Source organism: Gobius niger, assembly GCF_951799975.1.
Source record: "Gobius niger genome assembly, chromosome: 8".
NCBI lineage: Eukaryota > Metazoa > Chordata > Actinopteri > Gobiiformes > Gobiidae > Gobius > Gobius niger.
The window spans coordinates 12,089,868-12,114,635 of record NC_136859.1 but is presented as its reverse complement, the minus strand read 5'-3'; the positions used below and the strand labels follow the sequence as shown (position 1 = coordinate 12,114,635).

The window sequence follows — 24,768 nt, the reverse complement described above, 5'->3', positions numbered from 1 at the left end:
TTTACAATTACTGAAAAAGTCACTTTTCTAATTTACTCAGAAATACTTGTGTACATGATACTTTTGAAGCTACAGCTGGCCTGGTCACTGACTGATGAAAGTGTTGCTGTCAATCTGCACCAACAGTACTTTCTCTCACCACCAATCACACATTAATAAATAAATAAGCAAGGAGTGAGAAGTGCTTTGCCCACAGACTCAACTATGCATTATTTTATGACATTCATTATCTGTCTTATTGTTTACAAATTAGTTTTAAGGTTCTTTTAGAAAGACACTAGGTATAACAAAACTATACAATGGTAGGAGCAGGGATCTAACTACCAACCTTTGTGGATTGACCAGTGAACCACTGAGACGTAACACAGATGTAACCCGGTAAATTGACAAGAAAAATAAAGTGAAAATGTTTAATTTAAAGCATTACAGACATGAAAAGGTAAATATTGTATGCAACGTCCAGACTGTGTTACATGTACAATCAATATGATATTTAAAATGATCAAACATAAACACATTATAAAAGCTAAACACAGTCTCGTTTACGCATTACATCACGTCGGAAAATTATACATTTTTGAATTCTGTAACAAAAAAGGAATGATCATTGACCACAGTAAATGTCTGCTTCTGAATGCAGTGCCCCTGCAGGGGCAAGTGGTTTGAATTGAGTAAACATTTGTCACAGAAATACTAGAAATTGTTTCATTATGTTGTTTTATGTTTCAGAACATCTGTTCCTCACAGTGTTGAAAGTACAATAAATGAAATATAGCTAAAATATTGACAATCAGCCCAGCTGACCTTCATGGGGCATGAAGTTGCTGAACATGCTGCAGTTCTCACCTACATTTTCTTTGTGAAAGTGGAGACTTGTTTTGCCAGGCAGTGTTTGTAATAGTACTGTGTTCTTCCCGTCTCCATCTGTGCTGTTTTGAACAATTTAAAATTGTATTTAACATTTGGTCCCAGCCTTGATTGGTTTTTGATGGCAGTTAAAACATTCTGGCAGTGAATGGAAATGGCACAGGTTTTAGATGAACTAAAACCACAGTAAGAAATCAAATGTTGTCAAATGTGCATTGCTTAAATAGCTCACAGTCACTTTGCTTGATACGCAAATAGTCAATATAAAAGTTGTTTGTGCCTTGCATGTTTTCTGTGCAGACAGACAAGCTTTCCATTTTGATCGTGCAAAGGAAATATCTAAGAGATTAACAATAGAAGTAGCATTGGCCAGTGCTAACACAATAGCACACTATCATCTCAATGGTTTGAGAAGAGATGCTCAGCCTGGATCAAGTTTACCCAATCATAGCAACAATTGTCATGCAACGCGGCTAAACAAAATTATACAAACCAAATATTTACAAAGATGTCTAGTATCATACCTAGCGTGTTTACCATCGCACTGTTGTCAACAATCGTCAATAAAGTGCTTGGGATTAGAAAATGTGGACCCAAAAAGATTGGCAGGAACATGAAGCAATACATCTTTTGTGAGTTTGTAAACTCACTGGGCCAAGTCTTTGGCCCTTGTTGCCAGTGTTTACAGTAATTTGTGTAGTTCTATTAAATGTCTCATAATGATAATGATAAAGACATTATAATCCTGTGTTGCTTGAAGAGTAATATGTACATTTCTCTCAATAAAAGCACACATCTACATTCAGTCCGTTTTCTTATCACCTGCTTCTGTTTCTGTCTTACCCTCTCTGTCCTCATGTCTCCTCGGCTCTTTTTTAGCGCCCTTCAAGATCCTGCCCACTACGATACAACACACGGCGATGACATGCATGATGAAATATATGGATGTCCAGTAGTTGATTGTGTCTGAAGCTTTTAGCAGCACAAAGCCCATGCACATGTAGTCATAGGCCCTCATTTTCAAGAACCAATGAATCCAGTCGAACACGTTCTGTCCCTGTGGACCGAGCCTGGCTCTCACTGACGCCTCCATGGCCGACTCCGCAGCGATGCACAGTGGGATGGTGAGGAAGGAGAGGTAGTACCCGGCATGCAGCCCGTGCCAGTAGGCGCTGATAAACATTGTCCAACCAGCCCTGGAAACCAAGAGAGAAATGCACGCTGAGTATAGGTTATAATAGCTTTAGTGTTAAAAAAAACATGGAGGCAGTAGAAGTAAAATATTAAAGAACCGTATGTATTAAGAGATAATAATCAGCACAAAGCATTTGGTTCGAACTTTTTCTTTCAATCTCGATGAAGATATGACTTGCCTGAGAGTGTAGGACTTGAAAGGAGCGTTGGGGTAGATGTAGTGATGCAGCCACCACTGCACGGACATGTTCCAGTAGCGCAGCCCATGGCGAACTTTGACACAGAAGTCTGTGTTGTAGCAGTCGATGTTCTGGATGGTTCTGTAGTCATACTTCTCCTCCGCGCTTGGATCAGGACTAAACAACAAGTATAATAAGTCACAAAATGTATACAGTGGGGTGGGAAAATACCTAAATTTGCACTGTCTACGAGATGCAGAAGACAGTGCACATAATACACATATCCAGGAGAATTTACTTTTGAGAGAGGATTGAGACAGTGCTAAATAAGAATTCGCATTAGTGCATTAGGTCACCAATGTTTTATTATTATTATTATTTTTTTGTTTCTTGTAGTGCAAAATTCGTTGCTAAGGAAGACTCCGCAAACCTGGGAGGCGACAGGTGTGTAGAAGGCAGGGCAATTTATGCAAAAACAAACAAAAGCTCCCACACACCGTCTCACTTGTGTGCGGGAGCTTTTGTTCGCTTTCTTGTGGTGCAAGAAATTAAACATGAGTGTAAAAACATTGGTGACCTAATGCAGTTGTTTCCCCTGATGTCTATTTAGCTTTTCCAACACACTACTGAGACTTTCCCTTCTAACTGTAAACTAATGCTAACACATGTATTTCAGAACATGCATCTCGACAGGTTTAACAGGTTTTATACATAGGAGTCAGGACCACATGGTGACAGGACACTTCTCTAGAAAAGACATCTTAGTACCAAACTGATTCAGCTTTGGTGATTTGATCATTGTAAACAATCAAATTGCCATTTTATTAGATTTTTTTGGTGAACATATATACATACATATATAATATATTTTCTTCATTCTCACCTGTAGCTGACAGTTGGGCCTCCTCCAGGTTTGGACATGGCTTTTTCAGGATAACAACCGAGACCTGCGCTGATGCAGCTCGCCTCTGCCGCGCACCAAGCAGCATAGAACCGCATTCGAAAAACAAAGAAGACTACAATCATGTAGAAAAACCTGAAAGGACAAAAGCAAAAATTTGTTGTAATTTAACTTGCCAGATTCAACTAAGCAAATAGTTAAGAGCTTCCCATTGGATGATTACTGCATCTTTAGCGACGTTACCAGCCCAAAGATAGAGGTCAACTGACTGCCTGTCAATATTAATAAACCATTTTCTCTTCTCTGTTTCTTTAAAGCCATCATTCTCAAACGTGGGTCCAGGAAGGGGGTCAGTAAAGGAATAAAATGGAGGGAAATAAACACATTTATCTAGTATAATGTACCTGAAGAAGAAGTTTTGATCGAGAAACTCTTCTGTGCGAACGTAGGACAGAGGAAATACAGAGTTGACAGCCAGGAACAGAGCACCAAAGACAGGTACCAGTTTCAGCCTCTGCAGGCACGGCTCCGAACCAGGAAGTGCTTGTGGGTTCGGCTGCTTCAACCAGTCAATGAACGTTTGGAATCGAAAGAACGGACCTATAGGGGAGGGAGAGGGTAGAAGATATTGGAACGTGCTTTGGCTACATCAGAAATATCCGTCATGTTTGTAGCGACACCCATGTAGTTTGGCCAAAACAAATAAAGCTACTACTGCTCCTGGAGAACAAAGCCTTCTACTACTACTTCTAAACACTACTTCATTCAAAGGCACAATCATGATTTCAATGCAATGCAAGACGCAGTTTAACAGTGGGTTACAAGGTCTGACGACGGAGAGAACATGGGAAAAGAAATCAAAAGGAGAAATGGTTCCTCCTTTTGATTGAGAAATAGTAAAACAAAAAAAAACATGTTTATAATAATAGTGCTTTAAAATGATAAGAAAACAACTCACACAATATTGGATAGGAAGCGGAGAGTGAGACAAAGAGACAAGGGTTAAAATATGCAAAAACAAATATGGAAATCAATGACATTTACAGTGAGGCGAACAGTGACAGTGAAAACAGCGGATAAAACAAAAGCAGTAATTGGCTGTCGTGCTCACCAGTCATTATACCCACGTAACAGTAGCTGTAGGACACAATATCGTAGAGAGATGGCTCCTGGGACAATCCGCCAACCACAGACGACTTAGCAAAGGTGCTGACATCCTTTCTCTTCTCAATATGGAAACTGCTAACCTCATTGGCTAGACTTACCATCTAAAAACGACATTTGTATGAAACACTGTACTATAGATACAAAAAAGTCATCGCCCGTTAGTTAACGAAACCGTGTCCAGTACCTTCAGAGTGAGGAGCAGTTGAACAGCGTTGGCATATGGCGTTGGTGGTGGCAGGTTGAACCATGTGACCAGCCGAAAGAAGAGGAGGTAGAGGAAGGTCCAGCTCAAACTCAGTGCTGGAGCATGTCTAGATGAAGAGGGTTTGATTAAATGAGAAGAAACAAGACCCCAGAGCTCCCATGTGGCTCTTTTAGACAGTCCCAAGCAGGTTAATGGTGCCGAGGGAATGCGTTTCTTGTGGCTGTTGTTGTGGGCAATTGAGTAAACACCAAACACCCATGGAGCGGAGAAAAGGGTCTGAAGTTTGCATTTCACCTCCTCTGGGACATAGTTTTGTACCTCCCCTGGGGTTTAGACTGCTTAACTTGAACCGAGCACATTTTCTCCAGCTTGGTTTTGCCCAAATCTAAAAGCCTCAAGAAAGAGCATCAGCATAGAGACGAAAAAGAGGATGAAAACCCCAAAAGGTGACAAAAACACGGTGAAAACTCGACATAAATGCGATGAAAAAAAGCCATGAAAACACAACAAAAAAGTGATAAAACATAGCGAAAACATGCCAAAAAAGTGACTAGAAGTAACACAAAAAACGTGCTGGAAACCCAACAAAATAGCAACAGAAAAAGCAATGAAAAAGTATCAAAAACACCAAAAAAAGACACGAAAACACGTCAAGAATGTGACAATATGATAACAAAATTACTGTAACTTTTGTAGGTCTTAGCTTTGAAATGAGGCGTTACACTGTTGCTCTCCAGTCGAAAAGCTTTTACATTTGGGTAAAGCCAAACTGGAGAAGATGCGCTCGGTTCAGGCAGGGGAAGAGGTGAACAACTGTAATTCTTACCTCCAGCTGCTCCTTATAATTATCCATGTTCCAATCACAGTCACCAAAGAGTGAAGTGTGTGTATTTGACAAGTGGCAATAGTAATAGAGAGGCCAAGGAGAAGCGCTGCTCCCTGCTTCACGGGAGGACCTGCACAAGGACAAAAAATATTGATGAACATGAATGTATATGTATTGTAGTCGATGGCCTTAATAATTAACACATTTTGTATATCTATTTTCAGACACTATGCAATAGATTTGAAGTGAATTGATGCACAGTGATTAGCTTTCAGATTATGTGGATGATGTGGCTTTTACACCAATTCAACACTCATAACAGATGGACATGACACCTATCTACTGCCCTCTACTGTACTTTTGTGAATATGGGCCTATTTGTAAATGCACAGGTTGAATTTGCAACAAAAACTGTAGAACATTTCCGCATCTGCCTGTTTAAGGAACTTAATGATTATGCAAATGATGTCATTATATCCAACAGCTAATCTATAAATTGTTGCAAAGATTTACATATTGTTCAGTCTCTCCAGCCTTTGCATGTGTGTGCAACAGATGTGCCAGTGTGTTCTAGTAGAGCATTAGAGTTTGCCAGTAGAATTGCTCTGCTGTCATCGGATTAGCATCACTAATCCTGACAAAAAGCGCTGCAGAACAACTGTTAAAGCAGATGCACGGTGCTCTCTGGTCTCCACATTTTCTGGCACCATTGGTAAAACAAGTACGATGATGTTTCTGTTGCATATTATATCGGCAAATTATCATGGTCACGAGAAATAATGAGGTCTTCCGTTTTATACTTACACAGAATAAAAAAATAATGTAGGGCAACATAAAAACTTCAAATATAGGGAAAGGGAATCTTATTTGCTTATTGCGCTTTTCATATGACACAAGTCACACCCAAAGTGTTTCACACATGAAAGGGACAGGGTTCATTTACCCCATGCTGATGGTGGAAAGCTACATTTGTAGCCATAGTTTCCCCTGGGGCAGACTGACAGAAGCGAGGCTTCTCACATCTGCACCAACGGTCCCTCCGACAACCACCAACCACTCACACATAGGCATTGGGTGAAGTGTCTTACCCAAGGACACAATGACAGTCTGCACCTGCAGGAGCCGGGATTCAAACCCCCGACCTTCCGATCATGAGACGACCCGCTCTAGCATCTGCGCCATAGTCCTAATTTTCCCTTATTTAGTTCAACTTTAGTGTGGTTTTGGTCCTGATTTTGAATGTTTCTTTTAAGTGCCCTGACACTTTAGTGATTTTCTTTATTTTGTTTTAAGTTTATCGAAGGGTTTAGTAAGTTTTCCATTTTGTGACATGCAGCCATAGCAGGTAAATTAATGCTGTTAAAGTTTTGGAGATGAACTTCCAGGTAAGACATCCAGTTCTGTTAAAATGCAAAATTATTTCTAAGAATACACATGATCATGCAAATACACTGACACACACACACACACACACACGCAACACTTTTTCATACCCTGCTTTGTTTCTATCTACCAAATGAAGGCTGTAGACTATTTCCTTCAAATTTACTATGGGTTATGATAATATCCTGAATGATTTTGCCTTGTACTCACTCAGAAATCTGAACAGAAATCCAACAGGAATGGAGGCGGCGAGCACTCCCAGGTAAACCAGCTCCTCGGGTGACATCTCTCTGCTGTCAAACAAATGCACACTTTATATTTGTGAATACATTTCGTGCCACAATGGGAAGACTCTTAACATTGTGGCAAAGTGTTCAGAGTTTAAGTGGCACAATGTTTATTTTCACAACAACATGATTGAGTAGTTTCCTGAGACGAACCAGTTCCTGTGAAAAGGGGAACAGCAGCTCTTCAAAACTACATTCATTGCAAGAACTAACTCAAAATGACATGGATTACATATAAAGCTTAAACATGTTATTTTTGCTTCTTTCTGGGGCTCCTTGCATTATTGTACTTGTCCACACACGCAACACTTCTCATTCAACATGTAGTTAGCATACAACATGCGCTGGTAAAACCTTTGTATAATATGCTGCTTATAATAGGCTATTTATATGTCGTTACTATTATAATCCCATGGAAACGATTGTGACCACAAACACACAAATGATCAAGTATTATTGCTAGCTTAGATGCCATGTGAGACGAGCTAATGGCAAAGGACAACAAACGTCAACGGCTACGTTCATGTGAAGTCTATATGACCTACCTTTGATCTGTAAATTATAATTTCTCCCCTGTGAGCTAAAACTTCAGGGAATGAAGCGATCCCCGATCCGCACACCTACTCGTCCATAGCTCCTGCTTACTTCTGGTGACGCAAATGGGGCCAGCCCATTCATCGTGGGTCTGGGGGTGTGCCAAGCCCAGGGATGTACCATTACGCCTTATATTACCATGTATTGTACAGCCATGTTGGTGTCAGCCTACAACCTCCAATGATTGAAGGCTCATAGTACAGTTCTCAATCTATTAAGGTTCTCGAGTCATCTTCTGTTCTGTAGTTCACGAGCCAACACGTTTGACTTTCAGAGATGACTCAGTGTAAAAGTGCACTAGTGTTGTGGTAGCATAATGGCCCATCTATATCCACTTCAGATCTTTCACTAGCTTAACGGCACATTTTGGAGCCACTCTAAGACTGATATTCAAAAAGGCTTTATATTTTCCTCTGCAAATGTTCATGCAGGATGATCCTTTAATTTAGAATTAAGCCTGAAGTGCTAATGTAAATGAACACACATAATGGTCGTTTCAAATTTTTATTGAAAATGTTCCAGCAGCATTAGAACATTAAGATCCTGTTTAATCTTCCTCCTCATCATCAGCTCCTCCAGCTCCACCCTGGCCCTTCTTGGCATTCTTTCTCTTGACGCGTCCTGGACGTCCACCGCCGTACGGGGACCTCAGGGAGAAGTCGATGTGCTTCTGACTGTCCAGGCGAACCACGAAGGAGGGAATGTTCACCACTTGTTTGCGAACGCTGCGTAAAAAGTGTCATTTTAGTCAAGTATGACAGACAGCTGGTCCAACCTACAATGGGGTTCTGTACACATGTGCACAGATATCACTGCAGGCTTCATTGACGAGGAATTCTTGACACCACAGAAAATCTGAGTTTTGAAAAATGTAATCATCAGCCTGAGGGTAGACTCTCATATCCCTTACTATTGCCAGAGGTGCAATCCCCCAAACCTTACCTCCACCACAGAACAGTCAGTGCAGGCCCTCTGGGAAAGATTGGCTCTGGGCAATGTCTAACAAGGTATACGGTTTTGATACCGAATTGACCTTGAGGAAAGTTTAACTGACCCCATCAGGGGATGTTAAAGTTGGTGGTCCTCTGATAAAAGAGGAAGATGATTTATCATCAATACTGTTGAGCACTTCCTGCCGCAATAGACAAACTTACCGAATGTGCCTCTGCCGAATCAGGACACGGGCATGATGGATACTTTTGGCAAGACCAAGCTTGAAGACCTGAGTTTGCAGCCTTCTCTCCAAGAAATCTTCCACTTTCAGACCCAGGATGTAATCCAGTTTCATCTTGCCCTCATCAAGCACACCAATCCTCACCAATCGTCTGAGCAAGGCATTTCCTGCAAATGGAGGAAATTATTCACCGTTCGTTTTATTACATAATTGACATGAACTTTTTGGCCTCATTTATAAGGACATCGATCTGCATCATAGCTGACTCTGAAGGTAGATAGTTTAATCACAGGCCAAAACAATGATACATCCAGAGTAAAAGAATTTACCTTCAAACAGACGCTTGGGCTCCTTCTCGTCCAGAGTGAGCAGCTCTCTAGCAGCTTTGCGGATCTTGGCCAGGGTGAACTTAACCCTCCACACCTCACGCTTGTTCCTCAGTCCATACTCGCCTATTTTAAACAAACTACAGGTTAATTACGGCAAAAATGCAATTACGTTTAATTACGTTCAAGCTGTAAATTTACCAATGAGCTTAAGCTCCTGGTCGAGACGGGACTTCTCAAAAGGACGTCGGGGGGTAACGTAAGTCTTGCGACACACCCAACTCCTGGCGACGGGCATGGTGACTTAAAGTGCCTGAAACACAGCAAATATTCGGGTGAGTGATGTTATGACAAAGTTGCGTTCACATAACCACACATGTGCACGCCCAAGAGTAACACGCCAACACAATACTCGATAGTAAAGCGTGTCACTATAATGAAATGATTAATCGTACTATAATGTAAACGGATAATGCAGGCGATTGAAATCCCCGCAAAGCACCACGAGGCCGCAGTGTCAGAACCACGTTGACCGGTGCATTAGCTTAGCCACGTTAGCATGTGAACTGTAACAATAACGAACACAACATATCGTCGCATTGAGAGTTTGGGGTGCCTTTTTAAGACTATAATACCACATGCCTCCGGTATAGCAGATTTATAAGTCTTCATTAACCCTAGTTTAACACTGAAGCCCTTCGAGACAATCGTTCGTACCTGTTCAGTTCAGGCGCACGCAGTAAAGAGGAAGTGAACTCGGCCTCGCTTCTTTATAAAGCGTATACTCCGACTACATTACCCAGAAGGCACCTCTTCATTCAAGCGGAAGTGATATCTCTTAACAACGCCCTCTGTTGGTTATGTACGGTAAAGTAGCAGATACGTGTTAGTTTGTAGTTTGTAAGGCCAAAACAAACTGCGTTGTCTGTAATCATAAATGGCGTTTGAATTATAGTTATGATGAAATAAGTAAAAAAAAGTAGGCAATGTTACATGTGCTCATAAAGACCTTGCGTTACAAATGCTGTCAGTGGCATATTCAACTTGAAACAGTTTAGGATTATAAAGAAAAGGTAAAACTGAAAGTACACCGAGGACCAAAAACCTTCAAGGACATCGAGCTAGTTAAAAGATATGTTGTTACGGTAATAAACTTAGAAGGAGAAGGACATGAGTGACTATTTATAAAACTCTGAAACGGGACCCTGTGCATGTGTCTCTGTCTGTCAGGCCTCACACCGGTGCGTACTCTGGAGCTCACTGCTTCCTATTTCACTGTGCCAAAACCTTGTGTTTTCCAGCCAGGACTACGTTTGTTGTGGAGGTTTAGGACGTTTTCCGTAGCCTACAAGACTGATATTCATCAATCTGAAATCTGTTTCGGGGTCATCTTCAATTTGGATCCTATCTAAACTTTTTTCTGTGTTTGAATTATAACTTTGTTTGTTTTTTTGTTTTTTTTATTTTTTTATTTTTTACTATCACTGTATTTATTTATATTTTATTACTCCCTTTTCCCCATAAATCCCCGTTCGCCCTGTGTGGTGGTGTTTGGGCTATGCTCTCCTCGCCCACTGTCATCCTCCAGCCGTATGGACTGCCTGTCTACCCACAGACAACCACATGCTACCCCAGCTTAGTCCAGGTAAGCCCTCTTTTCCATTCTTTTCCATTTGTTAGTGATAAAGATGGTTATTTTCTCCCTCAGATGCTGTAGGTCTATTGTGTAATTGAGGCATTCAATTGAGAACTGGCACAGATTGAAAATTGAGAAGATACGAGTCTAATCTGGATTGGACACACAGTCATCCACTTGTCAAGTCAAACCCATGCTCACCTAATATATTGACTTTAATTGTAAATCTGTTAAAGAACCCGATTTGGATGGGCCCCCAGAGCCCCTTTATTTAAATTCTAGAATTTAAATAAAGTTATTGCATTTACATGTTCTTATTTTGATTATTGCATTGGAATATCTGAATTAACTAATGAATGATTAAATATATGACTTTACTGTCTTTAATACAGTAGTTTGCAGTGTTTGGGAAGGGTTTTCCTGATGGCATCACTAACAGATAAAGGTTGGAAACCACATAGTTCTGACTCATCTTGAATCTATCAAACAGTGTATTGCATTAAAAGATGGAACGCCACATAAACAAACTGGAGGGTTATTATTCTGTGTAAGTAAATCCAATTAGTTAATCAATTCGAAACCTTTTTATTTACATCAACCCAACATTTGCTCTCAATATAAAATATTGATTTCAACTCTCATTAGCCTCACAGCTTGATTGAAATAGATCTACAGTATTTCAGAACTAAAGATGCATAAACAGACAGTTTGTAAACATCCCTGTGATTGGTTAGAACATCCCCAATGACATTTAAAGATGACAGATGAAAAAAATTAAATAAAAAATGCCAAAAAGCGACTTCAGCGTAGGCCTATACTTTATAAGGAGGGTACGTAGTGGCCTTATTGTAAATTTCACTCGCCACTGTTTGATAACAAAGTATTTAATCTAGCAGATGGATAGATCACAAGAGTACAATATGAGGCAATCCCAAAAGACACTTTAACCATATACTGTAGGACCAATATGGGGTTATCTTTAGGCTCTAAGTGTCCCTGACATGCCACTGATGCCACTGTGCATCTGGTATCTCTCTACCTTGTCTCTGTGCTTCACACCACTCGTATTTTTAGCTGCACAGATAAGACAGGAAAAGATATTGCCACCTCTGTTGTTTTCTGTGACGAGACACACATTCAGATTAATTTAAGGGCTTTGTTATTATTCTGCTTGAGGCGAATTGTGTCAAGACGAAAAGGGAAATGTGTAAGTAGTTACCAAACAAGACAACAGAAAAGTATAATGTTTTATCAAATCAGCATTATTCTTCTAATTTTCGACTGTTTTTTGTTTTTATCAATGTTGCAAAATGTGTATTGTTCCAACGCCACTTTGACTTAATTACGGTTGTATTTTAGTCCAGTAGTTATAGTGGCTCTAGTGCTATGTTGTCCTGAGTTTGCTGCGTTGAGTGACACAGCTTATTTGAGTCAGTTTCCCATCATGCTTCACTCTCTCCTTCTTGTTTTGATAAAGAAGCTAAATCACACCCCAGTTGTGCTTTGCTGGCTGCGTTGCAAAGTGCATTATATTTATACTCTTGATTGTCATGTGTAGCCAGCTAAAGACCACATCTGCAGTGAGTGTCAATCCGAGAGCAGCTGTCCCAGCATGCACCTGGCTCCGCGCCGTTGACCCCTGACCACAACATGACAGCTGAGGAAGACGAGTAACACACAAGAAACAAATGCGGGTCTAAAGGAGGAGGAGAGAGGGATACAGTGTCTGGGAGACCTTCAACTGTGTGATAGAGAAAGTAGTTTCAACTCAGGAGGGGTGTGTGGTCCAACTTTGGTACCACTTTAGTCATTTAAATTAGAGATCATTTTATTTGTGCTTTAATCTGTGAGTCTCTTTGTATATTTCAAAAATAGTTTACCATCTGGTTACGTGGCACATTGAAGTATCTTTCATTTCAAATGTGTAGTAAAAATGCATTATAGACAGAGGTGGGTAGTGCTCGGTTACATTTACTCAAGTACATGCATTTAAGTAACTTTATGAAGTAACTGTACTTTTGCAAGTAGTTTTTTTCATACAGCACTTTTTCCTTCTTTTTGAGTACTATTAAAATGAAGTATCTACTCTTACTTGAGTAAAAATCAAAGTAACTCGTGCCACTGTGAGTAAATCTTTAAGTGAAAAATCTTATATATATATTGTTATGTTACACATGTTACTGCTGGACATGAATCAGACTTTTATGCTCAAGTGTGAGTATTGTTACTCAATACCCACTGTACTCAAGTACTTTTTTACTTGTACTTTAGTAAAATGTAACGTTACTCTTACTTGAGTAAATATTTTGGTTACTCTGCCCACCTCTGACTAATAGAAGTAACTATAAAGACAAATTAAGCACTTTTTAGTTTAGTGTTTTGTTTTTTTGTTTTTTTGAGCAGCATAAAAAACAAACAACAACAAATGAATGAATTTACACACTCAAAATGAGTAGGTTTAAATTCAGAGAACTTACAGACTCTGATGTGTCAACAAAGCATCCAGCGATGACACACATTTTTGTGATATTGTGGGGGAAAGGTATAATATTCACGCAGGCTGCAGCAAAACAACAACAAAAATCCTAGATGTACTTTAAAACATTACTCGTGGCTATTTAGAGATAAAAGTTTGATCAGGCAGTGATTGGAAAGTCTGTGAATCCTCAGCAGCGCCCTCAGAGTGACAGCGATGATAAACAGGCCAGAGCACTGTTTTCTGTCTGAATGAAGTGGTAAGCAACAAGGATGGTCCTGGTTTTACACGAGTTCGGGTCCTAAAAGTTTTTATAATGTGCGATGTCAAGTTACCAAAGATTTTAGACAGAGCCACATTGTTGATCCTGAGGAAATGTAAGATTTACTGTAAGGATGGCTCATGGCAATAATGTAATCAAGTTGTAGTGAATGAAGAATGGCAAAGGCTTCTCTTGTTATACTTTGCTTTTGTTTTTTGTTTGTTTTTTCAGATTTTATGGTGAACAAATACTGTCCTCATATAATGGCCATTGGATGGAAAGTAAGGCAGGCCTATGGGATAATAGATGGATTTTGGGTTGCAGTGCAGTGGTTATTCAGTTCATGAGATTTGGGGGAAAGTGCAGGAACTACATGTTGATTGACAGTTACAGATGTCCACAGCTGGTGACAGGCGACTTTGGGTTTGACTGGGTCCTGATTGGTCACTAGGAGAACTTTTGCTTTGGTGGGCGGGAGGTCAGCTGGCATTAAAACATGCAGCTGCTGTGGGACCAGGCATCGGAGACCACAGGAGGCCGAGGAGGGGTAAGACAATGCATCTGTGTTTGTGAATGGATGGATCCTGGTATTGATACTATAGAATAGATACTACAAACACTATGGTGGCGTTTACTTGTTATGAAGTATTTTGTGTTCTTTGACCTGTTTGTTTGCTGGTGGTATTCAAAATGGTTGAACATGCTGACTGTCTTGTAATCCAGTAATAACAATTCAGTGATTCTCAACCTTTTCACAGGAAGAACTACATAAGAAAAAATTTGTCTCTCTACGTACCATTAAATGTAAACCAAGTCTATAACCAGACTATATCAAGTCAAAAACTTTGGCAAATCAAGGCTAAAGAAAATTGAAATGACTAAAGTGGTTCTAAAAATGCCTAGTCCTAAGGAGGACAAAAACATTCTTCATTTAATCATTGGTACATAACTTAGAGGAACATAATGGCTGTAGTTGGACCCTTCAGTTGACTTTGTGGAAAAGAGGGTCATTTAAATGCTTTGTGCAGATGTCCAGAGGGTGTTGTACGGTCTGAGTCAGTGATGACTGGGACAGACCGTGGGTCTTGTTGAGGTTCAAATAGCCGCGTGTGATGGTTAGTGTTCACAGTGTAATAGTCAAAGCTTCTGTTTACTTGAAAACATTTCTGTTTCAGGGGGCTCCCACTCAGGAGGCCGGCAGCGCTGACCCCGCCCTGCCCCAGGTCTATGCCCCACCTCCCTCGTATCCTCCTCCGGGGCAGGGCGCACCCACCTCCGCCGGCCGACTGTCGGCTTTGGATTTCAGCTCCCCTCACAGCAGCTCAGAGTACCCAGAGCACCCTTCTCTGCGTGTCTACCAAGGCCCTCAGCACGAGGCTGTGGAGGGTCTGGGCTCCTCCAACACGGTAAGGACATAAGCACATGTTCTGCCCTGCCCCGAACAGGAAGAGTCTGATCAATGATCAATGACCTGAAGCAGCCACAGGTAGTTCATGTTCTGGTCTCAGGAATGTCCTGGAAGAGTGTCTTCTATTTTTAGAGGCACCTCCTTGTGCGGGACGCTTCTGACATTTAGTGCCGAGAGCTGGAGATCTTCTTCACAGGGTGTTATTTCACTGGTAATGAAACAGTAGGAGGGGTGTTCATAGTATATGTGCTATAATATCTTAATAATACATAAAAATGTTCATGATGTGCATGACTATTTTTATAGCTTCCAAGGATTCTCTATTTACTTTAAGTGGGATGTAGTGTGTGGTGTAGTCTTTGCAGCCGAGCTGCTGAAGCCTCTCTCATGGTGTTTTGTGGCCCCGTCTATATATTTTATCACTAGAGCCCCTGACAAACTTGGGTCCCAGCTGATTTCCGTTGGAAAAGTTGAGACGTCGCCATCCTCCTCAGAAATGCCACACAGGTCCAGAGCACTGTTCTGCATCGTGACATGCCCCACTCCCCCTGAACCCCCCGGCCCCCTGTATCTGCCCCCCTGTGCCCCCTTCACTGTGCCTGTCTGTTTTTGTGTGGACAGATGTGATGGCTGCTGTCATCGGTGTAGTGTAATACAGCGGCTGTGTCCATCATGTGTTTGTTACAGCACCCTGTGTGAACATCTTTCCCCACTTTCCCTTTCTGTCTATCACCAACTTATTAATGGCGCCCCTTGACACTTGACTTTTAACCTTTGCCAGAAAAGCAGCACCGTGGCCCAGTCTGCTCCCCTCCTCAAGCTTTCTGCACAATTCACTGTAGTAAACTCTCCTCCCACACGTTTCCTCACACCTCTTTTTTTCTATCATTGTTTTTATGCTTTTTTCTTGCTTTCTTGCACTGTTTCTTTCTGCTTCCAAAGTTCACCAGTGGCTATTTTACACTTAATTTACCAAACTGACAGTTTTCTGGAATATATAATGTAATGTAAGCTGCTGAACATGAGATTGATACATATCCAGTCACTAGCATCGTGATGCATTGTGAGATAGTGAATGTCGTGACCAAATAGTCGGTGCATGGTATACTTTTTACATGATTGTCACTGTACTGAGCTAAGCCACTCAATCGCACCTTTTCAAACGGGACTGTCAAAGTGTTTTATTTATGCATAACTGGTGTCACAGATAAACAAAGAGGTGGGTGCTGGTAATACATTTACATGGCAATCATTTAATGTTCTGTCTTTCTGAATATGTCAACACTAAGCCATAAATAAAATGTCTTGCGCAAACATAACTACATGAATAGATTCTTTGCTTCAGTCATAGGAGCTGCGTAATAATTACAGTCAAAACAAAATTTGAAAGGTTGGAATTAGACCGCTTACGTTAATGCTAATTTGCGAAAATAGAGCAGCCCTATTCAGTAAAATTATTTGGAAATAACAGCACTTTTACTGACTAATATACGGCTACTCCACCCACCTCTGAGTAAACAAACTTAATGGAGAATTTGTGTGTTATCCTCTGGGCATGCGTTCAAAGACGCCTCACTAAATGGGAGCGCTGTTCACGCCTCCTCACATTTGCCTGAGCGAGAGCACTGACTGTTGAATGCTCTTTGGTTTGGATCACGACCTCATGGAAGAGTTTTTGCCTAATGCCATGTGATGCTTCTGCCAAACAAACAACCCGAAAAATGACAATGTTTTTGATCTGAATTTCTCTTGTTACGTTTTCTTTGAACCCTCAACTTCGCTCTTTCTCTCAAACACTGCAAAAGAAAGAGGATACAGACACGAGTTTAAATTGCTTGAATGGAGAATATTTATTCAATATTTTTTTGCTTTGGGTAGTTTCAATTTGAATAGTTGCAATTAGCAAATCAAAGGCTGCAATTATTTTAGATTACATTTGGTTCTCTGCACCAAACATACTACATATTTTACTTAGTTATACGTCTACAAACATTTACAAGGGATTCTTGTATTATTTTAGCAGTTCATATTGCAGTCTTCACTTAACTGCTGATGCCACTGGACACTAGCTAACTTGCAAATATAAGAAGATTTGAATAATTGATGGTATATATTAAGAGTTTGGATTCATTTATACACCTTTTTTTTTTTACATACACATGATTGTTTTTACTGTTTTTAATCTATATATTTTTTAATTTCAGTATTTAAAAAAAAAAAAAATGCTTCAGATAAGGAACCAGCTCAAAATATGTCAAATACCTACTATAATAAACACTTTTGATATTAGATAAATATTCTGTTTTCGAGTCATATATTTAACTCGTGTAGATATCCATATTTGCAGTGCATCATACATTCTTGTTTCAAATCCTTATTTTTGTTTTCTTCTTCCCCCTTCACTTGTCTTCTTTCTCTGACTGTTTGGCTGCCAGGAGGACAGCTTGGGCCCGGTCAGCTCAGACCCTCAGTCTCTCCCGGTGGCGGGGGGAGGCAGCGGAGCGGGGAGCGGGAGCGAGGACGACAGCTCCAGTAAGGCCCAACCCAAACGCCTTCACGTGTCCAACATCCCCTTTCGCTTCAGGGACCCAGACCTCCGCCAGATGTTCGGGGTAAATTATCTCGCCGTCTTATACAACATGGTGCGTTCAGGTTGTGCTTGTAACTTTGTAAAGAGGCCGCAGTTTAACATGGAAGAGCTAAAGGTTGTAAGGTAGAGGCGTGAAGATTGAAAAGGAAAAGATGGTTCAATGGTTCAATGGTTCATGGTAGATAAACACTAACCATCTGTGTCCTCATGGATGAAGTAAACATTCAATTGAGCCCACACGTTGCTAACAATCCAATCGGAAATCCCTCCTTGTGCTTTGGGCTGAGAGATCCCACGACTAAAACCAATAGACAATAAAACTGAACTGAACCCCCACCGGAACCCAGTTTGGCTTTGCCCAAAACCTAAAAGCTTCTTGAAAAAAGCGTCAACAAAAACAAGGATGAAAAGACTACAAAAATGTGTCAAAAGAGCGACAAAAATGTGCCGGAAAAGCAACAATAACAAAATAAAAAGGCCACAAAAACATGACAGAAAAGTGACAAAAAAAAGCAACAAGAGGGACACAATAACACAACAAAATGTGATGAAAACACAACAAAAAAGTGGGGGGAAAAGGCACAAAAGAGCAGCAAAAAAGTAAAAAGTGAGTTGAAAACGCAGCAAAAACAAATAAAACAATGAAAAAGTGACAGAAATACTGAGAAACTGTTTAGATCCATTTTGTGGGTCTTAGCTTTCAAATGAGGCGCTGGCCTACAGGCAGTAAGAAGTTTTTGGATTTGGATAAAGTCGAACTGGAGAAAATGTGCTTGGTTAAGGCGAGGGTTAAGAGGTTAAAACAGTAAGGAGGTGATTCATCGAGACTGGTGCTAAACAGCGAGTGCAAGATGAAAAATAAAATGTACTACTTTGTGTTGCAGCTGATTTAACATTTGGAATGAAGGTTATTACGGTATAAGGGCCAGTCTGATATGTAAATGAGAGGATACTACGTGAGTAAATAATGCACTGTGCTGCTACTTCAAGTGATATTTTTGCTGACTTAAATTAGACTACAACTAGATTACAGGTTGTTTATGAGACTAAAATATCCAGATATTTTCGTCAACTAAAATATGACTAAATATTTATATGCTAATCTTTAACCTCTTACCCCCACATGAACAGAGCACATTTTCCCAGGTTAGCTTTACCCAAATCTAAAAATTCTTGAAAAACAAGCATCTAAATAGCGACAAAAATGAGACTTAAATGATGAAAACACAACAGAAATGCAAAAAAAAGAGACAAAAATGTAAACAAAAAATGACAAAAAATACAAGGAAAAAGTGACTAAATTGCAACAAAAAAATGACAAAAATGTGACCAAAAAGTGACAACATTTTTTTTTTTTTTTTAAGTGATGGCAACAACGAGGAAAAAGTTCCATTTAGATCAGTTTTGTAGGTCTTAGCTTTCAAATGAGGTGTTACACTGGCTTGTGATCACTCGAGAAGCTTCTAGATTTTGGTAAAGCTGAACCGGAAAAAAGGCGCTCAGTTTAGGCGGGGTTTAAAATGTGAAAGATGTCATGAAACTAAAACGGCCTGTACAAAGAAAATAAAGTTATTAAATAAAGTGATCTTTTTACTATTTGTTATTGATCAATGATACAGGATTGGTAGTTGTCAGTTGACACAATGTTTAGCCAGATTTCTGGAGACCTAGACCTAATGTGGTGCTGTCAAAGACCTGGTTTAGATCTGGTGTTGTTATTGGTTACTAATGGTTAATACCAGTTCTTGAAAGTACTTAGTGTGAAAGTTCATAAAACATGTCAAGCATTGCTGTCATAATGATCATCCTATTCCTAATTTCAGCAATTCGGCAAGATCCTTGATGTAGAAATTATCTTCAATGAGAGAGGATCTAAGGTAAACAGACCTGTGAATAAAGAGTGTGAGCAGAAGTGAAGAGCATGCAAGAAAAACTGACTGATTCCTTATCTTCTTGCAGGGATTTGGGTTTGTAACATTTGAGAGTGCGGCTGAGGCCGATCGCGCACGAGAAAAACTCAACGGAACAATTGTGGAAGGGAGGAAGATTGAGGTAAGACAATTAGAAATATGCCTCAATGAGATAAAGAATTGAGTTGATGATGTTCATAGACTTGTGCTCCTTCACAGGTAAATAATGCCACTGCAAGAGTCGTGACCAAGAAACCACAGACGCTTGTGAACGGAGAGCTTTCAAGTAAGAAACATGTTTGTTTCAGGGCATTGTTTCAGTTTGTTTCATAGCAGTTGCTTACGTAATTGTCTTCTAGCTTCTGGCTGGAAGATTAATCCCGTCATGGGGGCGATGTACGCACCTGAGCTCTACACTGGTGAGTTTGATGTGACTGAACTCTTCGAGAGGTAATTTCAAAGCATAATTTCAAAATCTAAAATAGATATTAATTAGATTTGTAGAGTTGACCCTTGAAATGAGTACATGCGCTAATAAGTTGTGTCAACAAGCTGATGTTTTTGACTTGGTTTACGGTTAATATCTCTGTAATTGCCGGGTCTATCCACATGAAACAAACTGGCAGAAGGTTCAACATCTTCTTTATCTACACAAATGACCATAGTTTAATTACGTCATGAAGGTGCCCAAACGTGGCATCAAAAACATTGATGTGATATTAGAGTTTCTCACATCGATGTTTTGGGGGTCGCACCCTGAAAGGTTTGGGAACCTCTTTACGAAATAACCATAAACCAAGGGTTTCCAACCTTTGTTCCCACCGGACAAGCTCTACTTTTAAAAACATAATGCTTTTTGAGGATGTTTGAGTAATTAGCCGCCAAGAAGCAATTTCATCACAAAGAAATGAAATAAAATGAGTTCCCTACTTGACTATATTTGTAGTTAATGTTCAACTTTATCTCAACTCATTTGATGCATGTAACTACAAATGCACATTATTCCATTGTATATGTAGCACATAGGTACAAGTTATTACATACTGTTACACAGCACATTAGATTGTACTAAATTTGGCAGGTACAATGTATTGAGTGCAGTGTAAAATAAAGTGTTACCCTCCTGACATTGAACATTGAAATAATCACTATGTTCATGATTTTCACTTATTTTGATTGTGCAGTTGCCAGTTTCCCGTACCCCATGGCCACTCCTACATTGGCATATCGGGGGTCTGCGCTTCGAGGCCGGGGTCGAGCCGTGTACAACACCATCCGCTCTGCTGCGGCCACTCCGGCTGCACTACCTGCCTACCCCGGGTAACACCGACACGGAGACATTTAAAGTGCAGGGCCTAGATCTTTGAATGCCTTTGTTATGTTGCAGAGTGGTGTATCAGGACGGGCTGTACGGAGCAGAGGTCTATGTAAGTATATTTAATACAGAGAACAAACAGTTTCCTATGTCATGGAAACTGTTTGTGGCTGGAGTAGTTGCTTAAACTTGTAAACATTGGAAAATGGGCAAGCACAAAGGTGTAATCAACTTTAACACAAGGGAAATCGTAGCAAAACAACTGGATTGAATTAGGCTGTTCTCAGTTGTATCTTCATCATCGACACTCTGCTGATTGTTTTAATCTCGTGTGTTTGTTTTCTACACAGGGAGGGTATCCAGCAGCCTATCGAATGGCCCAGTCGGCATCCGCAACTGCAACCTACAGTGATGGGTTAGTAATTCAACCTAAGGGACTGTGATAGAGTTCTCCTGAAAGTCCTGTGTAATATAAGTGTGTGATTGGTTGTAATTATCTGTGACGGGAAGCTGGCTTTAATAGCTTCCCGTGAGACTTTAAAGGGATATTTCAGGATTTTTGAGGGCCTCATTTCCTAGTTATCCAGAGTGTTTTTTGTAATTCATGCAGTTCTTATATTTGAAGAGTTTCATGGCGCTAGGCTAGTGCAAGGCTAGCACATTTCTATGGTATCAGCTAGCCTGCATTAAAGACAGTCTTACACACTCCACAGTGCACCTGAGACAAATCACTTATAACGCCAGACTAACCATATAAATGTTTGTGTCGATAGAATAATTTTTGGAATATAACTGACCTTGCATCACATGAATGATCGCATTTTGAGGGACTATTTTCTAGCAGATCACTCCGTCGCTGCGTAGCTTATACAACCACGAAGCTGATGCTGCTCAAATATAAGTTCTTTTAAATGCAAAATGGTTAAAACTATTCTATCGACACAGACATTTATATGGTTAGTCTGGCGTTATAAGTGATTTACCTCAGGTGCACTGTGGAGCGGGTCAGACTGTCTTTAATGCAGGCTAGCTGATACCGTAAAAATGCGCTTGCCTTGCACTAGCCTAGGAAACTCTTCAGATATAAGAACTGCATGAATTACAAAAAAAAATATCTCCAGAAATCAGCAACAATCTGGATAACTAGGAAATGAGGCCCTATGTCAAAAATCCTGAAATATCCCTTTAAGGGGTGAAAGAAGACTCGACTAAGGTGTGCTGTTTCTTGAGCACTGTGAAAATGCTTTACATATAGTAAGACCAAATCATGATTATTGGGCCCAAATAATTTAGCCTATTAAAGAAGTGTATGTATTTGTAATTTGTAACCAGATATGGCCGCGTGTATGCCACAGCTGCAGATCCTTATCATCACTCAGTCGGACCCACAACAACGTATGGAGTTGGCACAATGGTGAGTGTGAAAACTAACTTAAAACAGCTGTATTATTGTACCGGCTGCATTTGCCTCTGACCTGTGGCGTCCTGCTTCTGTCAACAGGCCAGTCTGTACAGGGGCGGATACAATCGCTTCACCCCGTACTGAAGAAGGAACAGCTTGGTTTATCGGAGCGAGTGGAGCAGGTTTGGACATCCTTAAAGCTCTGGACATGTGGACACAGTGCTGCTTCCTCTGTGTGTCTCTCACTAGGGGAGATGAAACAGTGACGCTGTAAATATGTTGGAGCCAGTTTGACTTGCTGTCAAAGCACAAGGAGGAAGACGTTTTGTAATATATTGATAGTTGCTTAATTTTATTAAAGAAACTCATTTTATAACTGTTAGGGGTGGGTGACATTGCAACAAAAAGATTACTACAAAACATTTTTTTTTTTTTTTAGGTTACATGTTGCCTTAAAGTGATAGTCTGTAAATTGTGAGGAAAGATGCCCTCCCCTCTTTAACCAGAAAGCCCTTACAAAAAGTAAATATCAAGCATTGGCTTAAATGACTTAAACTGAGGAAAAATATCTTGTTTTGAGGGGTTTTCACTCATTCAGACCTTTTTCTTGATCTGACCAAGATTCTTTTGCTTGTTTGAGGACATTTCAGACTGGTTCTGTGGTAAATGTGAAATGTGAAACTGCCAATGGCACAAGACAATTTTTCTTACCCCATTGGCAGAAAAACTTACTTGAAATAACAGCAAAATGTATTGAATCGAGTCAGAAACATCTCAGAAAAAGTGAAATAATCTAGGTCAAATGCCCTCAAATTGTTCAAAATATCTCAACTATATATATCAATATCTCAAATATCTACAACTAATCTACTAAATTACTTTTTGCAGTGTAACGTAACGCCTCATTCACACCGAGTACGTTACGTCTACGGTAGTTTGCAAACTATGGAGAGCAGGAACAGAATTTTCAAAAGTAAACTATCAAGCTCCTCCCCCACCTCTCCTGATTGGATCTGACGGGCTGGTTCACAGGAAAAGCTCGTCTCATTGGTCAACGTGGGAGGATGCTAGATTCTGATTAGTTGCTGAGATCCGGGAAGGCGGGACTACAAAAATAAACATACACATTTTATTACTTACTTAACATCAAAAAGCAAGACCAGGTGATCAATTTTGCACATTTTATAAAATTTGTAATACATTTAGACTTCCAGACTATCACTTTAAAGAAGCTCTCACTCCACTTGAATTAACCTGCCACTCACTTAGAGCAGTGCAGTATCCTTTGCAAACAACTAAGTATTCTGTCTCTATGGAGTCTTATTTTGTTTAAAACCTGCAAATGTGTTTAGACCTCTACAAACTTGTTGTGATTCTGGTATTAGTTATTTTTTCAATCGTCGTCACAATTTTCCAAAACCGTGCAGCCCTAAACAGCACACAGCGTGTCTGTATTAGAGCGTAGAGTAATATCAAACAGAAAGGGACTGATATAATCATGAAAATCTTTGATATTATCATTTTTCCAGACGGGCAGACGGCCACAGGCTCATGTCCCGCTTCAAAATAATACCACCCACCCCTTTGCGAAATACTGTGAGATTACTACATCACGCTATAAAGAGAATGTGTTTCAATAAGGTACTTTGTGCAGTGCAGATATCCAGTTGTGGCAGTTGATTATATCTTACAATCTACCTCTCAGTTCAGCTCTGCAGACAGGGACGACATTGCTTCAGTTTTGTATTCAAGCCACTTTCATTTCCTACTTACAACTTTTACTGTTCAAATCATTTTCTGATTTTTATGCCAAGCGGTTCTTTACTTTTGCTTTTACCAGAGGTGGATAATTTGTTGCATTTACTTGAGTAACTGTAATCAATGGCGTGGTACTTTTTACTTTCACATCATTTTGAAGTAAGTGATAAGAAGCATAAGGCATTTAAACGTTAATATATGTTTAGTCTGATTGCATCATTACTAATATCAGATTTCACGCCCAGAGTATTTACACCAAACTCTTTTACTCTTTGTACCTTGGCGCCTCTGGTCTTTTCTTCTCTAAATTATAATTTCTTTTTGTGTTGAAAATCTCTTCTGACTTTATTTATATTTTCTGATCTTTAGTTTCTTTTTAGTTTCTGTTGCACTTTTTCCTGCTGTGATGTTTACCTTTAAATAAAGTATTTCTCCTTTTTCTCCTTTTCTGGTCTAATTATTAAACTTTCCTCACTTTCCTATATTTATTATTTCTTTTGCTATTATGTATTTATTGTTAAGCTCTACTTTAACCCTTTGTTGCTGCTTTGTACAGTTTAGCATGTGTGCTTTATTCCATCTTTCTGTTCCTCATTTCTATTAGCTTTTTATTAACTTTGCATGTTTCTGCCGCAGTTTTTTCTTTGCTGATATTGCTCGCTTCAGTCTTCATAGTCGCTTCATTAACTCTTTAATACACTGCAAAACTGAATATTTGTGTCAGTTTAAAGTTATTGCTATTTCTCAAGTTTGTCCCTTCTTCCTGAGGTATTAAGCAGAACCCTCAAGACAAAGATCTTTTTCAGAGGGGGTGTTAAGCCACATTATGTAATAACACCGCATTATGTAATAACTGTTCAAAATATAATACAGTTTAAACTTTTGTGTAATAAAACCACATTTCGTAA

At 39.8% G+C, this 24,768-nt stretch overlaps 3 protein-coding genes across 4 annotated transcripts; 1 reads left to right on the top strand and 2 right to left on the bottom strand.

The window, feature by feature from the left end:
- Positions 1 to 12: 12 nt before the first annotated feature.
- On the bottom strand, positions 13 to 7,666 carry mboat7 (membrane bound O-acyltransferase domain containing 7). The gene is made up of 9 exons (XM_079560815.1): positions 7,551 to 7,666; positions 6,933 to 7,010; positions 5,340 to 5,469; positions 4,493 to 4,619; positions 4,253 to 4,409; positions 3,546 to 3,741; positions 3,124 to 3,276; positions 2,241 to 2,417; positions 13 to 2,063 (listed from the first exon to the last, which is right to left on the bottom strand). The coding sequence occupies exons 2-9, from the start codon at positions 7,006 to 7,008 to the stop codon at positions 1,670 to 1,672; spliced, it is 1,410 nt and encodes a 469-aa protein (XP_079416941.1). The 5' UTR covers positions 7,009 to 7,010; positions 7,551 to 7,666; the 3' UTR covers positions 13 to 1,669.
- A 427-nt stretch (positions 7,667 to 8,093) lies between these two features.
- Positions 8,094 to 9,912, bottom strand: rps9 (ribosomal protein S9). 2 transcript variants are annotated; one of them, XM_079561824.1, is made up of 5 exons: positions 9,821 to 9,905; positions 9,305 to 9,416; positions 9,107 to 9,229; positions 8,758 to 8,944; positions 8,094 to 8,328 (listed from the first exon to the last, which is right to left on the bottom strand). In XM_079561824.1, exons 2-5 carry the CDS (start codon positions 9,399 to 9,401, stop codon positions 8,151 to 8,153), a joined length of 585 nt encoding a protein of 194 aa, XP_079417950.1. In that variant the 5' UTR covers positions 9,402 to 9,416; positions 9,821 to 9,905; the 3' UTR covers positions 8,094 to 8,150. The 2 variants fall into 2 exon arrangements, with proteins under 2 accessions (XP_079417950.1, XP_079417951.1); XM_079561825.1 differs by lacking the exon at positions 8,094 to 8,328 and adding an exon at positions 8,543 to 8,688 and having other exon boundaries at positions 9,821 to 9,912.
- Positions 9,913 to 10,619: 707 nt separating this feature from the next.
- On the top strand, positions 10,620 to 22,441 carry rbfox1l (RNA binding fox-1 homolog 1, like). The gene is made up of 12 exons (XM_079561193.1): positions 10,620 to 10,748; positions 14,653 to 14,883; positions 17,321 to 17,497; positions 19,299 to 19,352; positions 19,435 to 19,527; positions 19,605 to 19,671; positions 19,745 to 19,804; positions 20,570 to 20,705; positions 20,773 to 20,812; positions 21,051 to 21,115; positions 22,033 to 22,114; positions 22,202 to 22,441. Exons 1-12 carry the CDS (start codon positions 10,662 to 10,664, stop codon positions 22,244 to 22,246), a joined length of 1,137 nt encoding a protein of 378 aa, XP_079417319.1. The 5' UTR covers positions 10,620 to 10,661; the 3' UTR covers positions 22,247 to 22,441.
- The last annotated feature ends 2,327 nt before the right edge of the window (positions 22,442 to 24,768 follow it).

What these genes read in the sequence shown, in the direction of transcription:
- mboat7 (XM_079560815.1), bottom strand. Translation starts at nt 7,008, where the DNA reads ATGTCACCCGAGGAGCTGGTTTACCTGGGAGTGCTCGCCGCCTCCATT. An exon ending in ATTTCTGTTCAGATTTCTGA is followed by an intron (nt 5,470 to 6,932) that starts GTGAGTACAAGG and finishes GTCCTTGTGCAG; the next exon opens with GTCCTCCCGTGAAGCAGGGA. An exon ending in GATCAAAACTTCTTCTTCAG is followed by an intron (nt 3,277 to 3,545) that starts GTACATTATACT and finishes TTGTCCTTTCAG; the next exon opens with GTTTTTCTACATGATTGTAG.
- rps9 (XM_079561824.1), bottom strand. Translation starts at nt 9,401, where the DNA reads ATGCCCGTCGCCAGGAGTTGGGTGTGTCGCAAGACTTACGTTACCCCC. An exon ending in CCAGGAGCTTAAGCTCATTG is followed by an intron (nt 9,230 to 9,304) that starts GTAAATTTACAG and finishes TGTTTAAAATAG; the next exon opens with GCGAGTATGGACTGAGGAAC. An exon ending in GCCCAAGCGTCTGTTTGAAG is followed by an intron (nt 8,945 to 9,106) that starts GTAAATTCTTTT and finishes CTCCATTTGCAG; the next exon opens with GAAATGCCTTGCTCAGACGA.
- rbfox1l (XM_079561193.1), top strand. Translation starts at nt 10,662, where the DNA reads ATGCTCTCCTCGCCCACTGTCATCCTCCAGCCGTATGGACTGCCTGTC. An exon ending in ACCTCCGCCAGATGTTCGGG is followed by an intron (nt 17,498 to 19,298) that starts GTAAATTATCTC and finishes TCCTAATTTCAG; the next exon opens with CAATTCGGCAAGATCCTTGA. An exon ending in CGTATGGAGTTGGCACAATG is followed by an intron (nt 22,115 to 22,201) that starts GTGAGTGTGAAA and finishes TTCTGTCAACAG; the next exon opens with GCCAGTCTGTACAGGGGCGG.